A 20,189-nucleotide genomic window follows, 5' to 3' on the forward strand; every position below is an offset into this window, starting at 1 on the left:
CTGTTTTTGCAATGGGGTTGCAGGCTAAAAAGGTATATTTTTCCCTGTGTCATCCTTTGGGACGTAGTGACATCTGAAGAGTGTAGAAAAGTAAATTTCACTTGGGAATGATGGGAATACTGAGGACGTGGCTGGGAAAGAAGGAGAGGAGGCATAGAGAAGATAGGGATATTGGTGGATTATGAAGATGCTTCAGCAGAGAAGGGATGTTTGAGCACACTTATTGGGCACTTATTAGATTGCAGATACTGAAAAGACATCGGTAGTATCTTCAAAATGGGACGGAAGCAGAAGGGGCAAAGAGGCAGAGGCCAAGAAGGCTTTACAGATTAAATGAGAGTTGAGGAGCATTTTGAACGAGAAGTAGGAATTAGCTAGAGTGAGGGCTGAATGGGGGAAAGGAGCAGAGGAAGGAGGGAGAGAATTCTGGGTGGGAGGACCAGTCTGTGTGAAGGCATATAGGAATAAAACAATGTGAAGCGGACTAGAACAGAGAGGACCTGAAGGGCGATGCATTTAGAAAGGTTGTAGGGGAGGGAGGGGCAAATCACAAAGGGCCCTTGTGTTAGGAATTTGAACTTCAACGACTTGTTATTCTGTCCTGGGCACTGTGCTAAGAGCTCAGCTGCATCAGCCCACTTATTCTCCACAGTAATCCCAAGAAAGGGACACTATTATGATGACCCCCATTTTACAAATGCAAACATCAAGTCTATAACTGAAAGTGGCTATAGCTCTAGGTTTTTAAAAAATCACATTTAATTAGAAACTCTGAATACTGTAAATATTGAGTCAGAGGAAATAAGACTTTACATTTACATTGTAAATTTTATAGGTAACTAAAGTTTGATAGAAGAATAAAGTACTCTTGCCAAAATTTACATCTGGAAAAACCTGATCCAGAAAAACTGGACTCAGACATAAAACACGAAGGAACTTTCACAGTGGAAGAAGGAAGATTGATAAATTGAACTTTCACTCAGAATTCAGAAGGAAGAGAGTTTATTCCAATAAAAATCATTTTGGCAAAGTACAAAAATATTGGTGCGGAAAAATTTAGAAACAGTTTATTTGTGCTTTATAAAACACTGAATATGAAAATGAAATTAGTTTAATGGGGTTTACTCTGGAGAATGAGATATTTACATACATCTTTGTTTCAGATAACAGTATGATGGTTGGTACATACATTTGAAACCATAAACATGGGTTCCTTGGGGTCCAAATCACAGGATAAAAACACTCTTTACTTGGCTGCTGGGGCCTAAAAGAGGAGGCAGGGAGGCTCCTGCAGGGGCTGGAGGGAGAGAGGGAGGCAGTGTTTCAGCCCAAAGACCTTTGAGGAGAAGAATCGTGGGTGTGGAGGCGTTTTGGGCATTTAGATCACAGGCGCTTTTTTGAAAGAATGCATCTGTGAACCAGAGACATGGTTTTGGGTCACATTAGTGTCCGCTGCTGTCTGCTATTTCTGTCTTTACCGCCTTTGCTGCCGGAGCCCAAAGACTTCCTCACGTGTTGGCTGGGAACAAGGGCAAGCGCGTTCTTTCAAAATGAGGACCGACGGTTGGAAGGAATATGCCTCTTCCAGGTTTTCCCAAGTTGGGAGGGAACGTGAGCTTCCCAAGGGGAGTGTGAGATGTCTGGAGGAGGCTCCCCGCTCCCCGAGGTCAGTGCAGAACAAGGGACCATGTCGGGGCAGCCATGCTGTGTGGGCGACTGTCTGCAGACAAAGGGCCATTCAGGTCCTTGATTTATTCCTAGTGTCACCTTTATAATCAGCCCTCATTTCCTGTTCACATTTCATCTTCAAAAGAGCAGTTACAAATCTCCTATGGATATCACAACTATTGCTAAAGTTACAGATGGGATGCTTAATATATTATCATTAATTCAAGTATGAAAAATTTAAAAATCACAAGTCTGCATCATGAGTTTCGAGTAGCATTTATACATTACTTGAAAACACATTTAATTCTAGGCTCAGGTTAATAACTTTTAAGGTATAGTATTCATTTCAGTTTTGAAATTTGAATTTAAAGGCTGTTAAGAATGTTAAACTCTCAAAGTATAATATATAAAAAGTTATACAGAAATAAGAAATGCACTTCTTTGAATAAGCTACATGTCCACTATGATACTTTGAGAAGATACGCATTAATTTATTCATTCATTCAAAAATTTGCCTGAATGCCCACTGTGGTAAGGCACTGGACTAGGTACTAGGATATGAAGTCGAAGAAGCCACAGCCCTGCCCTTCAAGAGCTTACAACCTAGTGGAATTTGTCAAGATACTGTGTCACAGGTGGGCTAGAAGTGATTCTTAAGGTAACGAGGAGCGAATACTTCTTGCGTTGAGTGTTAGTTTGGTTGCCTTTGCAAAAGCTTCTTTCTTTTCATAATACGCGGCCTCGTTTACAAACACTGGGTACACAGTACTGCCTCCGCCCAACGGAATAATCTTTCCATCAAGAGTTAAAAACACAGGATCCCCGGGGTGCAGCGGTTTCCAGTCTTGATCCTCTCAGGAAACAATTAAAATACGTAAGTTACATTTAGACTTTTTCCCCACCTTAAAAGTTTTACGTCGGGCTCTCTAGACAACTAACAAATTATAGCAGTGTCTAACAAAAGAGATACTTGAGAGATGTGTTGGGAGGCCCATGAGTGATCTGGCCAAACTGAGACCGAACCATTAATTTGGGCGGCAGTTTTAAGAGTTCCCCATTTAGTTTTTATACCGCATACATGTGACTGGAGTTTGTTTCAATACCAAGTTTGCCTTGAATGTTGCCAAAGAGATTCAGAATATTAAAGGGCCAAATAAATGCATGTCTCCCTAAGTGTATGTTCTACCTGTTGCTAGCAGAAGTTAAATCCTGTTCAGCAAAGTTTAAGAAATAACAGTGTGCAAGACATTGTACTGTAGGGATGTAAAAAATGAGTCCTTGTGCCTGCCCACCAAGGGACTCTATTCTTTTTTTTTTTTTTTTTTAATTTTTTTTTTCAATGTTTATTTATTTTTGGGACAGAGAGAGACAGAGCATGAACGGGGGAGGGGCAGAGAGAGAGGGAGACACAGAATCGGAAACAGGTTCCAGGCTCTGAGCCATCAGCCCAGAGCCTGACGCGGGGCTCGAACTCACGGACCGCGAGATCGTGACCTGGCTGAAGTCGGAGGCTTAACCGACTGCGCCACCCAGGCGCCCCCCAAGGGACTCTATTCTGATGGGGCTTAGTGAGACAAAGTGGGGATGGGCTGGGGCCTGTCTTAGGATAAGGTGAATGTTCTCCATGATAACAACGGAGTTATCTGATCCAGACCACGAGCCCTCAAATACCAGTGCTGTCACATCACAAGAACCCTAAAGCAGCTCTTCCCACACTTTGATATGTTTTCAGATTGTGTACAGATTTTGTTAAAATGCAGATTCTGATTCTAGAGGTCTGGGATTCTATGATTCTGCACTTCTAACATTTCTCAGCAGCACCTGGGAATTTATTATTAAAGCACAATTTCTTTCCCCGCTGCAGACGTGCCTTCATATTAACAAGTCCCCAGAGATTCACATGCATAGTATTAAAGTTTGGGAAGCTCTGCATTACGGTAAGTTTCTCAACCCTGCCTGCACGCTATAATTGACTGGGCGAGTTAAAAAATATAGATGAGTATGAGGCACCTGGGTGGTTCAGTTGTTTAAGCATCAGACTTTTGATTTCAGCTCAGGTCATCTCATGGTTTCATCTCACGGTTCATGGGTTCTAGCCCCGAGTCGGGCTCTGCGCTGACAACATAGAGCCTGCTTGAGATTCTCCCTTTCTCTCTCTCTGCCCCTCCCCTGCTTGTGCTCTTTCTCTGTCAAAATAAATAAATAAACTTTCTATATCTATATCTATAGATATCTATAGATATAACTATACCCAAACCTGAGCCACATGAACATCACCTGGTAAACCTAATTGATTTCCTGTGTGCACCCTGAGGAACTAAATCAGAATCCCTGGGGAAGGGGCCTGGGCATCAAGATTTTTTAAAAGCTCCTCAGGTGATTCTCCTGTGGCCTGAGTTTGAGAAGCACCACTTTAGTGCTTTTGTAATAGGCTTCGGGCATTTGGGAGTACATCCTCTAGATCATTCCAGTGAGCATCCATGACCAAGAACTGTCTCTCTTTGAATGAAACCTGGACTCACAAGCAGGTGTCTGTCTGAGTCTCTCTCTCCAGGATCAACTATCCTCAGTGTTCGCTCCCTGATCTCCATGGACACTGGTCTTGCTATTCCTCAAACACTCCAAGTTTGTTCTAGCCTCAGGGCCTTTGGACTTGTTTTCCACGTGGATGACTTCTCATTGCCCAGGCTCCAGCTTCAATGCCATCATCTAAGAGATGGCTCTTTCAGACCATTCCATCTGATAGGAACCCTCTGTTAGCCTCTATTATTCTGTTCATTTCTTTTATAGTACTCATTACAATTTGAAATGATCTGGTTTATGTATTGTTTACTTATTCATGGTCCATTATCCCCTGATTACTATGGAAGCTCCGTGAGGGATCTTGTCTATCTTGAACCTCAGGGCCCAGAATAGGCTTAGTAGTCATTCAAATATATGTATTTTTTTTAAAAATATTTATTTATTTTTGACAGAGAGACAGAGCACGAGGGGGGGAGGGGCAGAGAGTGAGGGAGACACAGAATCCGCAGCAGGCTCCAGGCTCTGAGCTGTCAGCACAGAGCCCTACGTGGGGTTCGAACCCACAAACAGTGAGATCACAACCTTAGCCCAAGTCAGACGCTTTACAGACTGAGCCACCCAGGTGCCCCTCGAATATATTTATTGCAGTAATTAGTGAATCACTCACTCCTTGTAAATACTGAGCAACCAAATCAATACTGTCCTTCCTTTCAAGACCTACCACAAACCCTGTTTGTTACTGATCTCATTAACCTCACTTCTCTGCTTCACCAGGATGATGTTTGTACTCTTCAAGGATCCTTGAGGAATACAAATCTTAAAAAAAATCCTGTGTTGTAGCCAGTTATGACATCATCACCTTGGCCTCTGTTTCTTGTACTTGCTATTTTTGTTACCTGTAGTGCTTTCCTCTCTCCCTCAATCTTTATATTTCTTTCCTTTAAAACATTGCCTAAGGCTCCTTCTTCCGGTTTCCACCCAGATCCCACTAAGGCAGAAAGCAGGATTTGCTCCACTTGTCTACAGACAGCTTATTTTATTAAGTTGTAAGTCTGGATGACTGTTACTAGGGTCATTAGATCGGAGTCTGAACTGCATCAGTAGTTTTCCACTCTGATTACCCAGGCCAGTAAGATCAGATTAGCTCAAAGTGGGATCCTGGCATTGTTATGTTTCAAAGTCTCTCTAGGCAATGTATGACCAGAGTTGAAAGCCCCAGACTAGATAATCCGCCAAGTCTTTTCCATCTGTCTGAGGGTGCATAGGGTTATCACAATTGATATGGATATTTTAGCTTTTTGGAATATTTGCTTCTCCTTGCTTCTGCCTTTGCCTTTTCTAGATTTCAATCTCCTATGCTCTCCCAAGAGCCTTTTTTCCCCCTTAACTATGCCATTATTGATCAAACCAGAGAAGGAGCAGATACTGGGGTTCTGAGGAGAGTCAGGGAGTGGTGGTAGAAAACACCGCAGAGAAGGAGGTTCTGAGTGTTTTGCTCTAACTTATTCAGTGGTGATCACAGGGAGGTGGCAGCAATGTGGTCAACTGCAAAGAACATTAGTTCTAGATGTGCCATTGATAGCTGTAAGACTATGGGGAAGATCTAAATTTTATTTTCTTTAAACAACTTTTTTTTTTGAGTGTAGTTGACACAATGTTACATTAATTTCAGGTGTGCAACATAGTGATTCGACAAGTTTATACCTTATGCTATGCTCACCACAAGTGTAGTTACAACGCTATTATAATACCATTGACTATATTCCCTATGCTGTGCCTTTTTACTCTGTGACTTAATCATTCCATACTAGAAACCTGTGTGAGCCTGTTTTCTTATGATAAAATAGATACAATAATTCCTGTCCATTGCACTTGGGCAGGAATTTCACCTTCCCTGAGAGGCCTTGTCTGACCTTTTCCTCCCCACTTCATTATTCTTTTATGGCATCTGGTTATCTTGATTTCTAAACCACAGTTTAGAGTTTAGTACATCTATAAATCTCATGAGAGTATAGACCATATTCACTGATGTATCCCCAGAGCCAGCAGAGGATGTACTCAATAATATTTATTGAACGAAGGTCTGAATACCTTACCTACACTGCTAATGTGGGTAAATGTAGGTAATGCAGGTAAACGAGCTAATGTATGTAAAATGGTTTATGAATTGTAAAGTTCTATTTGAAAGTGAGACATCATTAATTTGAATACTTTAAAGAAACAGCAAATGTTACCTGCAGGTCAGGGTGGATAATAGCGGCAATATCTCCATTTTCATTCCTAGGATAATCAACTTTCTCCATTATTTTATAGACTTCAATAGCACAGGGGGGGAATTCTTCTCCTATGGTGATAACAACATGTATGAATAGTGATTAAGAAGAATCTCTTGAAAAAAAGGAAGTTGAAACTTTAAGGGAAGAACAACACCCCAAAAAGGAAGACAGTTACAGGGAGAACATACCATTTTAAGTTAAGGATATTCTTAACCAACATCCAGCCAAAAGAGGTTCTCAAATTATTCCTATTGGTACACCATCCACAAGTACACTAATGGGCAGAGGCAGAAAGTAGAACTTGAAAAGCCAGGATAGGCTGGGAGTCAGGACACCTGGGCTTCAGTCTAGCTGTGTGATCCTGAGCAAGATGCTGAACTTCTGGAGGCTCACTTTCTTTACTTGTCAAACGAAGGTTTTGACAGTATCTCGGAGGGCCCTTCCAGCTCTAACATTCTATGACTGCACATCCTCAGGGGGACTTCCGGCAGGTTAGGTGACTTCAGCATGGTGCTCCTTCTCTTAACTAAGTATGTGAGACCTTAGGATGCAGGCAGCCTGACTTCCAAAGATGAGGCAACATTAAATAACCCAATGCCCAGAAACGTGTAAAGGGAGTAGTTTACATGTACACCAGGCAGCTCTGTGTAAACCGGATGAATTTTCATCCAAGAGAGGATCCTTAGTGTGCTATGGTTGCAACTCAAAGCAAACTCCTCCTTTGTCCTTAGAACAGAAAGTGCAGCCCCGGGTTGGAATGTGGATAGCCTGTGATCACTTCTGTATCAGTTAGCTTTTGCTGCTTAACACACTACCCGAGAACTGAGTGGTGTGAAACAACCACCCCCAGTTTAGCTCATGATTCTGTGGGATGTTTGGGCAGTTCCCCCGGTGTAGGCTGGCTTTCTGATTTCTGACTGGCTTGCTCATGCATTTGTGGTGAGCTGGTGGTAGGTCAGCTGGAGGCTGGCTGATCTAAGATGGTCTTACTCTCATGTCTGGCATTTGCCAGGCTGGCAGCTGGAGGTGGGGTGTCTGAGTTCTCCGCCTCATAACCTCTCATTATTCAGCAGGCTAGGCTAGGCTGATCCACATACTGGCAGTACAGGGTTCCTAGGAGGAGCAGAGAGCAAGCTCCAGTGTGCAAGTCCTTTTTGAGTTTCTTCTGCAGCACAAAACAAGTAATGTGGCCAAGCCAGATTCAGGAGGTAGGGAAATAAACTCCATTTCTTGGCAGAAGGATCTAAAACACCACATTGTGAGAACACGGACACAGGGAAGGGAAGAATTTGTGGGCATTTTTACAATCTACTCCATCTTCCAAAGGGAAGATAGAAACTTATCAGGTGTCATCTCTTTAAAGCAGAAGGTCTATTAGAAGGACAGAAAACAGTGGTAGAACATCAAGAAGCATTCTAAGTTTGCTACTTAGAATCTCACAGTTGGAAGAAGCCTCAAATGCCTAACCTCATCACTGCTTGAGAATTCTCCACGTCTTTCTGGCCAAGTGATCATCTTACTCCTGCTTGGATGGCCTCACAAAGTGTGGTCCATTCCATTGTCGGTCAGCTTTGTTAATCAGACATTTATGTCTCTAGGTGACTTCATCCCACTGATTCTATTCTGTCCTCAGAGTCACAGAAAACATGTCTAATTGCTGCTTTCCAGTATGACATGTCTAAAACTCTAATATAAAAAGTCTTCTTTTGCTGGCCTAAGAATTCTTCTTCTCTACTTACATATGTCACATTCGTGAGGTTATATGTGAAGATGCTTTGTAAACTGAAGTTCTACGTGCATCTTATGGATGGCTCTTATATTATGGTTTTTAAACTCTTCAGCCTTCTCAATTCTCTCCTTGGCTAACCTCTACTTCATACAGGCTCCTCCTGAAATACGGACTCAGAATTTATTCACATTCTCCAAGTGGTGTTTATTCAATGCAGAAAAGAGACCATCACTTCCCTTATTCTGGGATTTTTTTTTTTTAACATAAAAGCAAATTTTGAACCTGAAATGTAGTTAACCTAAAATATTTGCCTCACACAATTGTTAAAGGTTGTCAGCACTTTTTAGATCTACCTTCTAACCACAGATATTTTCCTGCAAGCTTCCTGCCACCTTTCATTTATATATAAGCATGTCACATATATCCTCATCCAACTTACTAGTAATAATTTTGAGTAGCACAAAGCCAAGGATGGAGCTCTTCTGCACATTTCTAGAGAGTTTTTCTCTAGGTGGTTATCTCTTTGTCAGCATTCTTTGGATAATGGTGTTCTTCCCATGTTAGTTAAAAATCCACCAAACTGGAAAGTCAAGATTAATAGTGGTTTAAAATTTTTGAATTGCAGGATCCTTTGTTAAATAAAACGTTACACGGAAGAGCAATAAAACAGAAGAACTGGTCTGGTAGGAGCAGAGGTAGGGGTGCCTGTCCTGGAACTACAAGACAGCCATGAGATCCCCACCCCTGGGGATAGGAATCTATGGACTATGATTTGAAAAACATGTCTTTCCTCTCATGTCTGTGGTCTTGTACCTGGGTTCACTGTTCCTTAATGTAAGGTAGTCCCCACTTACTATCGGAAGGGTTTCTTATCAATTAGTGGTGACCTTCCCAATACCAGGTGCATGAGACAGTTATAGAACCGGTTCTCAGACATAGGTGGTAAAAAGCTGATCTTCAGTCTTTATGACTTTGGAGTCAAAGGATTCCCAAGCACAGAAGAAATTCCTGTGATTGCAGTAGGGTGCACAATCTGAGGTTAAGGAATTATACTCCCCCATGACACTGAACTATTCTCCAGCTTTGTCACTATAATGACCCATTCCTCAACGACAATTCCAATGAAGCCAGCTGGAGTAATTATTTATGTAGGATGTCCCTTTCTCTCTCTCTCTCTCTCTCTCTTTCTCTCTCTCAGGAATTTTTAAATTTTTACAAATTTTATTAACTCTTTAAATTTTAATTCCAGCATAGTTAACATAGAGTGTTATATTAGTTTCAGCTTTCTTTGATTTTATTTCAATTATACCTTAGTTTTAAATTTTCAAGTACATTTATTTTTTAATAATCAATAGGCTTTATTTTTTGCTGTTTTAGGTTTATCAAATAAATGAGCAGATAGTAGAGTTCCATATAGCATCCTGCCACCAGCCCCATTTAATTGTTTTTTAATTACACAAATAATATGCAAATACATCGTTCACCTTGAAAACAATTAAAATTAACCTGTTTTTTCCTCATATATATGTATGTGTATTCTAGCAAGTGTTTATTATTATTATTCTGAAGCAAACCGGTATAGTGCTGTATGTTTTGGTTTGTAGCTTGCTTTCTGTAATTAACAATGTATTTTGAAGATCTTTTCACATTAATTTATTTAATTGTTCACCAATGGATCAATATTCAGGTCATTTCTATTGTCTTGCTGTTACAATGATGCTGATGACGGCCCTTGCATGTGACACAGTGGGTGTGCCTGTGCTTTTGCATGTCTCTGAGGTATGGACTTGCTGGGTCACAGGATTTGTGCATTTTCAGGAGTGGATACTATAAAAATTATTCTCTAACGTGTCCTTACTGGATTTATACCAGCAGGGAATGAGAGCATCCTCTTTTCCTACACTTACCATCAGTTAATACTATCAGGTTTTAATATCTGCCCACTCTGGTGGGAGAAAATAGTTTCTCACTTTAACTGGTGTTTCTCTGATTAGTAGTAATGTTGGACATCTTTTCATGCGCTTATTGGATATTTGTATTTCTTAGTGGTTCTTTGCTGTTTACGGTGGAGATTAGCAGAAAATGAGGATTTTATTTGGGGAGATTTGTTAGTAGCTGTTTTGCTTAAATGTGTCTACTCTGGTCATTGAGGAATGGCTGAAGTGAATAACATTTTTAAAAACATCTAATATGATGAGCATGGCAAATTTGACAATTGCTGTATCAGCGTTTAGTGGTTAGGTCACTATGTGTGTCACTATGTGTGTTCATTTCATCTCGCTTTTCTGATTTACACACACACACACACACACACACACACACACTAACAAGGAAATAATTCCTGCCTCCTACTTACCTTCATTGAAATTATGTATAAAATCAAGAGCATGTTTGATCATTTTTCTCATTTGATCCAAAATATCGGCTCTCAGAACTCCTTGAGGCTGGGGACCGACTTCTACACCTCGGTACAGAAGGGGTATATATAATACTTATATAAATATTACAACATATTAGACAATTGAGCACGTTCATGTATTAAGACCTAGAATCTCATCATTAAAATGATTAAAAAGGTAGACCATGTAGCATCATGGAAAATATTTGAGACAATGTTAGGCAAAACATAAAAGCAGAAGATTTACATGTACACATTATAAGCATAGTGAATAAAAACTGAGAGAAAACATGAAAAAATATCAAAGAATTATATTAGAGTAGTAAGATCTTGGGGTCATTTTTTGTTTAAACATCCTTCAATATTGCCATATTATCAACATTGTCAACATTTAGTCTTGACAGGAGGAAACGCATCTATTTGAGTCACAGAAATTTGGTGCCATGGATGGTTAACATGACCATCTAGGTGACCCTAGAGCAACATTCTTGCCCTTAACATAACAACTAATTCTAATGTGATAGTGCAATAGTTTTAATTTTCCCTAGGATTAATTTGTATTCATTTATTCTCACCCCAATACAATCCATCCTCACACCTACAAAACAGTCTCTCTAAACCAAATATCTAGTTACCTCCCTCCTGTTCCAGTCTCCCATACAGTTATCCCCCATTTATCAAAAATAATATCATTCATTCTTTTCTAACCAATTCATATCCATTCATATACATTCTTTTTCACCCATTCTATTTTTACCCAGTTCTCTTATTTCTTGATTCACAAAATCTTTCTGTATTTGACATTTATTTTTTATTTGTTGTGCTTAGCTTTTTTGCATATACGTCTGGACACACATTTAAGTATGTGGTATAAATGTGGTTAACGTATGCATTTTGTGTATAAATGATTTGTACACATGTGTTAAAACATGTTCAAGGATATGTCTATATGTGTGTTGTAGAAGACATTATTGGTTGCCCATCCAAAAGCCATTCCACTTCTTCCTTACTGATAGAGTCCCGATTTTGGTTCGGTATCCAGTCTTCCAGGTAAGTGAACTTTTCTCCAGCCCAGGTGTAAATATGGAATAGTTTAAGTCATTTATAGTACTCCCATTATCCTAGTGATTGATTTAAGAATGGATATGTGATCCAGTTCTGAACAAGTGGTTGTAACAGAGGTCTGCAGGGAGTTCCTAAGACTTTTCTTTCACCCATTAGATATTGTATTATTGGCATATGACACTTAAAACTACAGTGGACATTTTGTGGCCATGGGGGCTGCTAAAAAACTCCACTAAAGATGGTATACTAAAAAGATAAGAAGAACCTGGCCCCTCATGATGTGCTGAGCTGTAACGTAAAGTAATAAATTTATTTTATTGTTTAAGCCATTTGAGCTTTGTGCAGCCAAAAAAATTGTATGTTTGGAGAGGAGATGGAAGGTGTGGAGAGCAGCTGTGACTGGTAGAAGAGGGTGTCTGAGTCAGAAGAGTCAGTTATTGAAGGATTTTTTCCTTTCTGATTGTGAGTGGAAGATAACAGGGTGGCCATATTTTCTACACCAACAATTACCCTTGACACAAGATCCTATATCAGAGAAGAATGTTTAAAGTTTTAGGAAATAGCCACAGCATAGTCCCAAGTGGAGCTGAAGAAGTAGTGGTCATAAACTTAAATCTTCTGAGTCTCAAATGAGGCCATGGTTGATCTGGGAAAGTTAACTTAGGAGAAGATTCTGTCTAGAGTATTCTGTGTGTGTGTGCATGTGTGTATGTGTGTGCATGCACACACATGAGAGAGAGACAGAGAAACAGAGACAGAAAATGAAGAAGATTCTGTGAATGATCATAAGGCTGGCTGCAGAAAACAGCTTCTTTCCACAATAAAGTTTACTTAGAATGATCCTGCCACATTTCAGCTGCCTTGGTAATAGAATACAAAGGTGGTCCTTTTGGAGGCTGGTAGAAGCTAGAGCAAATTTCTATGAGACAATAGAGATATATCGTAAAACGTTGGGTTGGAGATAGTTTCTGTCTGAACTTAAGCATTTTCCCCCCAGTGAGTGGATGGTATAAAAATATTCCAAATTAATGAAGTTGGCAGGATAACATACAGTATTTCTAATTATTTATGATGATCTTAGTACTCTATCATATTGAAATATTTGAAAGGCTTGGCCCTAAAAAGGGGCAAATATATTGGTAGATATTTGTTCTAGTTAAGAGCAGCATTTCCCCACAAATATCATAGACCAAGGAATGCTTTTTCAAAGTGTGGAAATCTTCAGCTTTATTTGGTGTCCCAGAAAAACAGGATCTCTATCATTCATTGTTAAGCATTTGGTTTATTTCGAATAATTACCTATACTTAGATATTTACCTTTGCCCCAACAGATCCCCGATTATGCACCAAAATTACCAACAATTAAATAAATAACCAAGATAACTTTAAATTTGCTGATACTGTTTGACAACTTGTTTTGAAATTAAATTACTCTTGGTTAAAACCATCTTAGATCTCACAAAAAAGGATTTTAAGTTGTGCAAACAATTATGCTAGCAGGTCATTCAGGAAAGAGAGTGGAATGTAGAAAAAAAAAGAGACTGTCTGATGTGCAAGCCTCCATATTGGAACTTGCCAGAGGGGAAAGATGCATTCACAGCTCAGTAACTGACACGGAAACAAGTGAGTGGATAGATAGCAAACAACTGTTGGGAGACATGAGTACAAAACAGGTGCTAAAAGGAAAGTTGGGAAAAGATTTTTTTATGGGTCTCTGGTGTTTCTGCATGTCTTGCCAGCAAGACACTGACTGCCTTGGTTCCAGATTATTCTTTAAGAATGTTTTTACAGTGAACAGTCTTGGAAGATAGAGATGATCTCTTTCTAGGCACAAGGGCAGGCATGTTTACTGCGTATTATAAAAGATCCGAGTTCCCTCAGTTCACTGTTTCTCTCCTGGAATGCAGAAACTGCTCAATGAAACTGAGGACATTTGACATAGTTAGAGCGTGCCTGGAGTTAGTTAGTTTGCTTTTACTTGACAATTATAAGCCATAATGATAAGCAAGGTAGCTATAAATATTCTCCAGAAAATAATTGTCTCAGAGTTTCATCCAGGACATATTTTGTGCAGTTGTCACAATGGGAAATATGACTTACCAACAGGATACTTGGCTATAGAACGAGTGGTCGCATATTTGAGGGAAGGATGCTCAATAAGATAAACATAGCAGGGTAATGGAGCCAAAGAAGTCTGAAAAGAATTTAAAACATCTTTCTTATTATGTAAAGACCATATGCTTTGTTCTCTTTGCCACTAGAGAGTTAATAATGTCTTCAATATGCTTTACTCCATCAATTAAGTAATAGAATACAAAGGTAAGACAGCTTTATGAAACACTCTAAAATTCAGTGTTATTATTATAGCTTTGAAAACACATCAGTGAATTACATATAAAATTGAATTATACATAGCTTTCTGGGCAAAAAGTACATTAAACAATTCTCCAGAACCATGATAAAAAATGTATGAAATAAATTTTCCTTCTCAATGGATTTGGCTATTTTTGTTTTCACCACTGGTGACACTTCCTATTTAGTTTAGTATAGGTCTCATAAAGAATTCCGTTTCTACCCTTATGGTCCAGGTCCGTACAGATGTTAGGTAACCCCTCCCCCCCCCACCATCTCGACTTATCTGAACGAGAATTCAAGATAAGGCCTCTGGATTTTGATAACATTGTCAGCCATGCTGCTTCTATGCCTGGTAACCAGAGCATTCAACTCTCCCTTCAATAAACAAAAAGAATCACTGTATTATGATCTCCCACCAGAACTGCTAGCTAGTTATTGTCAAAAACTCAAGGGAAACAGAAGTTAACAATTAATCTTTACTGTCTGCTAGGTATAACGCTCAATGCTGTATCTCACTTAAGGCTTTTAACACTCCTATGGGTAAGTGTTAGTATGCCAATTGTATACAAGGAAAGCAAGGTTTGGGGTGTGGAGTATCTTGTCCAAGGTTAGTGAATGAGAAAGCGAGGATATAAGCCCAGGTTCTCCTGGATACACAGGTCAAACTCCTTCCACTTAAGCATATTGGCCCTCGGGAAGGAAGAGTAGCCATTATACAGAAATAAACACATAGTTCATTATTTGTGTTTTTTGCTTTGTTGTTACTTTCTAGCAATTTTCCTCTAGCTGTCAGCCCTGGATTGCTGAATTTTTCATCTTGTAAATTTCTGAGCCTTAAAATGATTAGCTATACAAGTACTGAAAGAACAGACGTGTGTTGGGGTATCTGAGTCAAATGGAGACAAAGGCAGAACTAAAAAGAGCCACCCTTTTTATCACTGGTCTTTAGTCATATTAAATGACTATTTCTCACGCTTCCTAAAACTAGCATTGAGCTATGTCAACTACACCATTTTAAGTGTGGGTATTGATTTTACCAAATAGCTTATGGTTTAGTGGCTGTCTGGATAAGTGAGTTATAATTTTATAAACATGAGAATCTGCAACTGTTTTATTATTTTGTTCACTGTGTTTATTATTTTACTCCTTTCCTCAACTTTTCTCCTGCCTTCAACACCACCTCTATTCTGGTGCGCTCCTCCCACTCCCTCATCTCTCTTGGATCCCTCTTCCAACCCTTTTCTGGTGGCTCTCCATCTACAATTGACTTAAAAGTACAGGTACCATGCTAACTTATAAATTAATAACACTGGGGCACCTGGGTGGCTCAGTTGGTTGAGCATCTGACTACGGCTGAGGTCATGATCTCACAGTTCATAAGTTTGAGCCCCACATGGGACTCGCTGCTGTCAGCTTGTCAGCACAGAGCCCACTTCAGATCCTCTGTCCCCTTCTTTCTGTCCCTCCCCTGCTTGAGCTCTCCCCAAAATAACTAAATATTAAAAAAAAGAATTTTAATTAATAACATTGACATTACCTTAATATAATGACACATCTGAATTAAAAAGTCATTCCTGGAATCTTCAAGAATAAGAGTGCACCCCATGTTAGAAGTAGTGTTGTGAAGGTCAAAAATAATGTCATAGGAATATTCATTGTCTTTTGGACCAAATAAATGATTGATTTCTTGAGCCCTTCTCACTTCATATGGCAAATCCTTTGACATTTTTTTGCTGTTATTAGCAGAAAGAAAAAGATTTAACAACATCTGTGGCTAAGATAACATTAAACATACAATAAGAACACAGGGTATAAGGAAACAGTTGCCAAACCTTTAATATGAAAAAGCTGTAAGTCAAGTGGAAACTTATTTCAAAATTTCATAAATAAAAACTTCCTTCTTTTTTCTCCATTTGATTTTATGTAATGGTGCATCGGCATGCTCACAAACAGTAGTTCATTCATGTGGCTGATCCCAGGGAGGACATTTCAAACAGAATTCACCATTAGACTTCAATGTTTAACAAAATGTATCCATTAATTTAATCAATAGTTTGTTTTTTTTTTTTTTTTTTTTAAATAGTTATGTGCACTGAGCTATTTATTGGGGCTAGACTATCAAACACACACATAAAAATTTTTTTGTCCTCTAGCTAATTCTAGTCCATAAAAATAGTAAACTTAGGTGATCACGTTACCTAATTAGGGATTCTAATTGAGGTCCCAGGAACCATTATGGTCCAGGGTAAGCTTTACAAAGTCTGTAAACTCGACAAAAATGCAAAATTTTGCAGGCATATGCATACATATTTTTTTTTCTGAGATGAGATTTTCATTGAATTCTCAAATCAGTCTCTACTTCTCCTCACTCTTTAGGATATTTTTTTTCCCCTTACTGTATATGTTGACAATTTAAGTTTATTTTTCCTCATTAAACAATGGTTTAACTCAACCACTTCTCTATACTTCCATCTATTTCTGTTCCCTGACTATTTTTGCTAGTGTCTTCAAGGGACCTACAGTTGGAACCTGGGTAATTCCTGCCTAAAATGCAATCAAGAAGGTGGAGCAGCCATTTTTTGACCATAAAGCAAAAAGAATGAGGACAAAAGCTGCATACTAAGGAAGGTGCAGTGGGAAGACAGAAGAGACCTGTGGCGCTTATGTTATTATTGAACCACTACAACCAGCCCTCGACCGCCAAGCTCCAGACTGATTTGTGAAAAAGAAACCTTTACTTAAGCCACTGTTTTCAGGTTTTTATTATATGCAACCAAACATAGTTCCTAATGGATAGGTATGCATTTTAAAAGTTAATTCATGGGGGCCCCTGGGTGGCTCAGTTGGTTAAGCATCAGACCCTTGATTTTGGCCCAGGTCACGATCTCACAGTTCATGAGACGGAGCCCCGCATAGGGCTCAGTGCTAACAGCCGGGAGCCGGCTTGGGATTCTCTCTCTTCCTCTCTCTCTGCCCCTCCCCTGCTTGCATGCTCTGTCTCTCTCTCAAAATAAATATTTAAACGTTAATTCATGAAACAACTCAGTGAGGTTCCTCTACACCCAAGTGATCTGCTTCTAATTCTCCCCCATGTCGGTAATGGCATCACTAACCACCCAGTTGCTCAGAGCCAAGGCTTGAAGTCTTGAAAGATAATGGACACTTTGAGTTCTCATGCCCGTGGCCCAGGTCTCATAGGAAGAGTCTCAAGGGATGAAGCAGAAGGAATGGGCAGGAGCAAGATCCTAAAAGGCACTTTAATCACACTAAGTTACTTAAATCTATGCCAGATAGATTTTTGAAGAATTTTCAGCTGGGGAAGGGCATAATAAGATTTGCCTGTCAGGATGATCCCTATGGCTGCTATTAAACTTAATCAATGGCAGGAAGGATTGGAGTAAGGCTAGATGAAGAAAGATTCTTTAGGAGGCTACTCTGTCCACAGATGAAATGAAATAAGGTAGTGAAAATGGAGAGGAGTATTGGATTGCAAAATATTCAATGCTTGAATAAACGGGAAGATTTAGTGACTTGGTAGACATGGGGCTTGAGGAACAGGGAAGATTCTAAGTTGATTTCCATAGATTTGATGGGTAATGGTGACATTACTGAGATGGGGAATATAGGAAAAGGAGCAAATTTGGGAGAGGGAAGTCAGGAGAAGGTAATTAAATTTTATAAGTGTGATAACTACCCTGAGAGAGAACTGCCTAGCTTCTGAATAGTGTTAAAGTATAAGAAGCAGAAAGCGAATTTAATTTTAAAGACTGCTCTCACGGACAATGCATACTACTGATGGTCATAATAGGAAAACCCACCCCAGTCCATTTCAGAGTTATTTAAGAAGTTAACATGCCGACTAAAAGCATTATTCTTCAACAAATTCTTAAAAGAGTTAGTTAAAAGCTATTTTAGGTGAATAGATAAATCTTTAAAAAGATTTTTTTAATGTTTTATTTATTTTTGGAGAGGGAGGGAGGGAGAGAGAGAGAGAGAGAGAGAGAGAATGAGCGGGGGAGGGGCAGAGAGAGAAGGAGACACCGAATCCAAAGCAGGCTCCAGGCTCTGAGCTGTCAGCACAGAGCCCGACATGGGGCTCCAACCCACGAACTGCGAGATCATGACCTGACCCCAAGTCAGAAGCTTAACCGACTGAGCCATCCAGGCACCCCTAGGTGAATAGATAAAATCTTAATTGTATCACCATAACCTCAGTCATGAAGATAAAGCATTCCTGAAATTAAAATGTATGCTAGTAAAAATATGCTTTGATACACAAAATGTGACTCATGTATAATTCTCCCTAAAACATCTATTTCATAAAGTGAGGCATATTTGTACTAAAGGTAGTAACTGTATTTGATCTGTTGTGAGATTAACTTTAAGTAACTCTGTAAACTCAAGTTAGCCTTTATTAGAACATGAGTACACAGGGCAGTGGCTGCTGTGTGAGTTGTTCCTTTGCACGTGTTCCATCTCAGTTGTTTTCCAACTCGTTGTGGATAGAAACCATTTTGTTCATAGTACTCCCACAGTACCTGGCACAGTGCCCGGTGAAGAGTAGGTGTTTAATAATATTTTTAGGTAAATAAAAGACAGTGGTGAAAAACAAATACTAAGAGGCCTATATATCTATACTAGGAGCTATAAGGATGTAAACAAAGGCAAAAATAATTAGCATTATTTATATTATGTATTATATTGTAATACCTAGAGTGTTACTATTGCATACACTGCTTGCAATGTATTATGAACCAGCTGCAATTTAAATTCAGAATATGCAAGTGAAGTGCTTTTATCTCTCAGGGATCCACCACTGAAGCCAGTACATCTACTCCTCATTTCACAAGGTGGTGTGATGGTTTTTGATGATGGGTATTTATTCACTTTTTCATATTCAACAAATATTAATTGAAATATTACAATTTTTTTGACTAGAACTTTATTACTGCCATGAATATAGTTGTATAAAAACATAGTAGCGAACCACCTAGGAAGCTAACAAATATGTATGCAAGCATACAGGCCAAAACGAATATAATACAAAAGACTATTAAATCTGTTTTTTTAAAGATATGATTTAAAAATAAAAACCATTGTTATTGTCTTAGTCTGTACAGAATGCATTTAAAAAGAAAATCAGTTAAGAACAGTCTGATACTTTTAAAAGTTTATAAAAGAGCATGTGGAGGCCCAGTTTAGGGAATTGAGTACTTCATAGCGACTATGATTAAAAGTGAAAGTGATCTATTTCACAACAGCGACTATACGTACGGATACGTATATCATGTGCTACATATACGTGTTCTCTCTCTCACACACACACACACACGCACACATGCTACAACACAAAATGTAGTCTTACCCAAGATTTTCAGGGTCAAAAACTCGATTCAGGTCACAGTCAATATATCTGGTACACTTCTTCACTGCTCTTGGGTTGGTAATAAATGGTTTTACCTCCAGCCCTGTTCTCTGAATCTCAGTGCCATTCTCCAGCCAGCGCTTAACTAGAAATACTCCTGTTAACTCATTGCCATGAGTTCCTCCAAAGATAGCAACCTTTTTTATAGGATCTTCAGTAACATGACAAGAAGTCATTTTTGTCAAGTAGTTTTACCTGATTTCTGCAATTCAGAAAAGAGGAAATCAAATAGAACTTAATTTCTTAAGAAAAGTTTAGAGATTTAAATCTAAATGATACTTTAACCAAAGTGCAAAGTGCAGAGTTCTCTTGAGCGGAGTATAATTTAATATTCTGTTACAAGTTCTGAGCCCTGTTTATTATAGGGACACTCCCTTCCTTAGCCCTGCCCTTTACCATATTTGGATTAAAATATGCAGAGATGAACTAGATACAGCTGTTTAACTTCTTACTCCCTCACATGGTCAGTAGATCTAAATGCAATAATAAATTAGCCTCTCATACTAATACAAAAATTCTGGTTTCCTTTCACCTATAGCCAATGTCACTTAATGGTGCTTCCATGACTATCTGTAATAGTAAAAATAGTTTATACTTTTCTAATCCTCAAAAATATGAAAAAAATTAAAAATCTATAAAAAATAAAGAAGGGGCTCATAATATGCATGCTATGATTTGCTATTTATGTTTCCACTCACATTTCAAAACATTTCTTCTCTGAAATGAGTTCAGAGCCTTTTCATTATCTGA

The 20,189-nt window shown here is 39.0% G+C and overlaps 1 protein-coding gene across 2 annotated transcripts; it reads right to left on the reverse strand.

Moving 5' to 3' along the window:
- Nucleotides 1-985: 985 nt before the first annotated feature.
- ASPA (aspartoacylase) lies at nt 986-19,797 on the reverse strand. 2 transcript variants are annotated; one of them, XM_043583409.1, is made up of 6 exons: nt 19,380-19,797; nt 15,552-15,747; nt 13,760-13,853; nt 10,553-10,654; nt 6,426-6,535; nt 986-2,519 (listed from the first exon to the last, which is right to left on the reverse strand). In XM_043583409.1, exons 1-6 carry the CDS (start codon nt 19,613-19,615, stop codon nt 2,322-2,324), a joined length of 936 nt encoding a protein of 311 aa, XP_043439344.1. In that variant the 5' UTR covers nt 19,616-19,797; the 3' UTR covers nt 986-2,321. The 2 variants fall into 2 exon arrangements, with proteins under 2 accessions (XP_043439344.1, XP_043439343.1); XM_043583408.1 differs by having other exon boundaries at nt 10,553-10,660; nt 19,380-19,774.
- Nucleotides 19,798-20,189: the final 392 nt, after the last annotated feature.

Source organism: Prionailurus bengalensis, chromosome E1, assembly GCF_016509475.1.
Source record: "Prionailurus bengalensis isolate Pbe53 chromosome E1, Fcat_Pben_1.1_paternal_pri, whole genome shotgun sequence".
Classification (NCBI taxonomy): Eukaryota; Metazoa; Chordata; class Mammalia; order Carnivora; family Felidae; genus Prionailurus; species Prionailurus bengalensis.

Excerpts from the sequence above, each read along its gene's own strand:
- ASPA (XM_043583408.1), bottom strand. The coding sequence starts at position 19,615 with ATGACTTCTTGTCATGTTACTGAAGATCCTATAAAAAAGGTTGCTATC. Across the intron at positions 13,854-15,551 it reads AGATGTGTCATTATATTAAG|ACTTCTTTGGCTCCATTACC; the intron begins GTAATGTCAATG and ends AATTCTTTTCAG. Across the intron at positions 2,520-6,425 it reads TTATCCACCCTGACCTGCAG|GATCAAGACTGGAAACCGCT; the intron begins GTAACATTTGCT and ends GTTTCCTGAGAG.